The 2977-nt window shown below is 46.4% G+C and overlaps 1 protein-coding gene across 1 annotated transcript; it reads left to right on the top strand.

Annotated features, from left to right (window-relative positions):
* Positions 1–256: 256 nt before the first annotated feature.
* On the top strand, positions 257–1306 carry LOC310770656 (rhodopsin; the record flags this gene model as incomplete). Its single annotated transcript, XM_083663399.1, has 1 exon — positions 257–1306. The coding sequence occupies one exon, from the start codon at positions 257–259 to the stop codon at positions 1304–1306; it is 1050 nt and encodes a 349-aa protein (XP_083519525.1).
* Positions 1307–2977: the final 1671 nt, after the last annotated feature.

Below are 2977 nucleotides of genomic sequence, written 5' to 3'. Positions count from 1 at the left end.
GGATAGCTCCATAACCTCCGTAACCTTAATATCTTGATGAGTGGTCAGTTATAGTTTGCAGTGGCGGCTGGATTAGATATTAACTGTGGCCTAAATCACTTTATGCTGACGGATTTGGAAAGTGATAATCCAAGGTGTGCCTTTAAAAGCCAGAGTGTTGCCCCCTGGGTCCATTTGTTATCCATCACACTCCTGTACCGGGCCGAGAGAAACACCACAGAAGGATTTGGGCTGAGCGCAACCGCAAACCGCAACCATGAACGGCACAGCGGGACCCGATTTCTATGTTCCTATGTCGAATGCCACTGGCGTGGTCCGGAGTCCCTATGAGTACCCTCAGCACTACCTGGTCAGCCCAGCAGCGTACTCCGCTCTCGCTGCCTACATGTTCATGCTCATCCTGTTCGGCTTCCCCATCAACTTCCTCACCCTGTACGTCACCATCGAACACAAGAAGCTGCGAACCCCTCTAAACTACATCCTGCTCAACCTGGCGGTGGGCGACCTCTTCATGGTGTTTGGGGGCTTCACCACCACCATGTACACCTCCATGCACGGCTACTTTGTCCTGGGACGCCTCGCCTGCAACATTGAGGGATTCTTTGCCACCCTGGGCGGACAGATTGCACTGTGGTCACTGGTCGTGCTGTCCATCGAGAGGTGGCTGGTCGTCTGCAAGCCCATCGCCAGCTTCCGCTTCGGGGAGACTCACTCCATCATGGGCCTGGCCCTCACCTGGGTGATGGCGCTGGCCTGCGCCGCGCCCCCTCTCGTCGGCTGGTCTCGCTACATCCCCGAGGGCATGCAGTGCTCGTGCGGAGTCGACTACTACACGCGCGAACCCGGCGTCAACAACGAGTCCTTCGTCGTCTACATGTTCACCTGCCACTTTTTGGGCCCGTTGTTCATTATCACCTTCTGCTACGGCCGTCTGCTCTGCGCCGTCAAAGAGGCCGCCGCCGCCCAGCAGGAGTCTGAGACCACCCAGAGGGCCGAGAGGGAAGTCACCCGCATGGTCATCATGATGTTCGTGGCCTTCCTGGTATGCTGGATACCCTACGCCAGCGTGGCCTGGTACATCTTCACAAACCAGGGCAGTGAGTTCGGGCCGGTCTTCATGACCCTGCCCGCCTTCTTTGCCAAGTCTGCGTCCATCTACAACCCGGTCATCTACGTCTGCCTGAACAAGCAGTTCCGCCACTGCATGATCACCACGCTGTGCTGCGGGAAGAATCCGTTCGAGGCGGAGGATGAGGCCGCCTCCAAGACCGAGGCCTCCTCTGCATCCTCTGTCTCCCCTGCATAAATGGGACCCTCGGCAGAAGCTCCACGATCCACGATCCAAGAAGAAGACTTCTACTCTGAAACCACTGAAGGCTCAAGTCTACAGAAATAACTTCCTTTTTTGTATTTTTACAAACCACTTGGTTCAACCTAAAGACAGTTGCAGGAAATGGCAGTTGTTTGTGTGTGTACAGAATATCCAACGTAACAATCTATGAGAGATGGGGGGTTTTTTGTGTTGAAAGGAAAATGGTTAATCTCTTACAGTTGGACCCTATATGTTACTGGCTTATTTTTGAATGTAGAGGCATGTAATCAAGGCAACGTAAAATAAAACGCACTTTGCAAATTAATCTCCCTGTTTACGGTATGTTTTACTTACAACCGGGGTTGAAAAGTACAAGTGACTGTAGTATACACTATTCACCTTATGTAGCCCCGCCCACTTGACCCAGTTGTGTTATGACTTCCTGTTCAAAACATGTCTGTTTGACCTGCTCACTAGTACTGTACTGTCACAGGAAGTGTCAACACAACAGGAAGTAACTGGCTGACTCCTGTGTTGGAACATAAGGTGAATATCAAATGAATAAATGTGAACGATCTATTCAGAATGCATTCACGTCTTGAGTCAATTAATAATAATAATAATAATAATAATAATAATAATAATTCATTTATTTTGTATAGCGCTTTTCAAAACCCAAAGACGCTTAACAGTAAAACAAAAAAGACAGGCAACAGAAACAGGCAACAGGCAACAGATACTGTACAGGCAACAGGTACAAATAACAGTGGCGGTTCAGGGCAAGGTTGTATGGAGAAGCAGAGGAGAGGAAGAGAACAGGAGGGAGGGGCAGGTGGGGGGGCGGAGGGTGATGGTTTGGAGGAGGTGGTCACGGGTAGGGGAGGTTGTAAGTTTGGGAGAACAGAGAGGTTTTAAGTCGGGTTTTGAAGTGAGGGAGAGTCTCGGACGGTCTGGGGAGGGAGTTCCAAAGTCGGGGTTTACTACTTACTTTTTTACTAATTACTACTCTAAACTATACTACTCTATAGCACTGCAAGACCTGAACTTCCACTAGTTAAGTTGAGCAGTTGAGATACAGTAGACTCTAGGGGTGTCACGATACACTCAGTTCACGATACGATACGTATCACGATACTGGGTTCACGATAACGATACGATACGATACGATTTTAACAATATTTTTTTAAACTTGAATAATGACAATATATGACTGGAAAAGTAGTATTTTATTTGAAATGCACAAATACAAAACATGCTGTTGTGGGAAATTGTTATTACAATAACAACTAGAAAAAACATGAGATTGGAGATAAGGCTTATCTTGAAATAGAATGAGTTACACCGTCACTTAGATTTACTTTGAACTAAAAGGTTTCTCAGCAGTATAAATTCTCATTATGCATCTTCAGTTTTTCTTCAAACTCAAACAAGACTTTTCCTGTCAAGTAAACAGTTTTGCCAGAAACTCAATTGAATGGTTTCTCTCCTGTATAACTTCTCATGTGTCTCTTCAGAGACTTGTTCAACTGAACTACTTTCCACACATTGAACTTCAACAAACAAAGACGTTTCTTAGTCTATTTTTGGAAAAAAAAAAAAAAAAAAAAAAAAAAAAAGTTTTTTTTTTTTTTTTTTTTTCTCCCGATATGAGATTTCATCTCAACG

This window comes from Poromitra crassiceps (genome assembly GCF_964638095.1).
Source record: "Poromitra crassiceps genome assembly, contig: HAP1_SCAFFOLD_143, whole genome shotgun sequence".
Lineage (NCBI taxonomy): Eukaryota > Metazoa > Chordata > Actinopteri > Beryciformes > Melamphaidae > Poromitra > Poromitra crassiceps.
The sequence above is the reverse complement of the archived record's forward strand: the minus strand, read 5'-3'. Positions and strand labels throughout refer to the sequence as shown.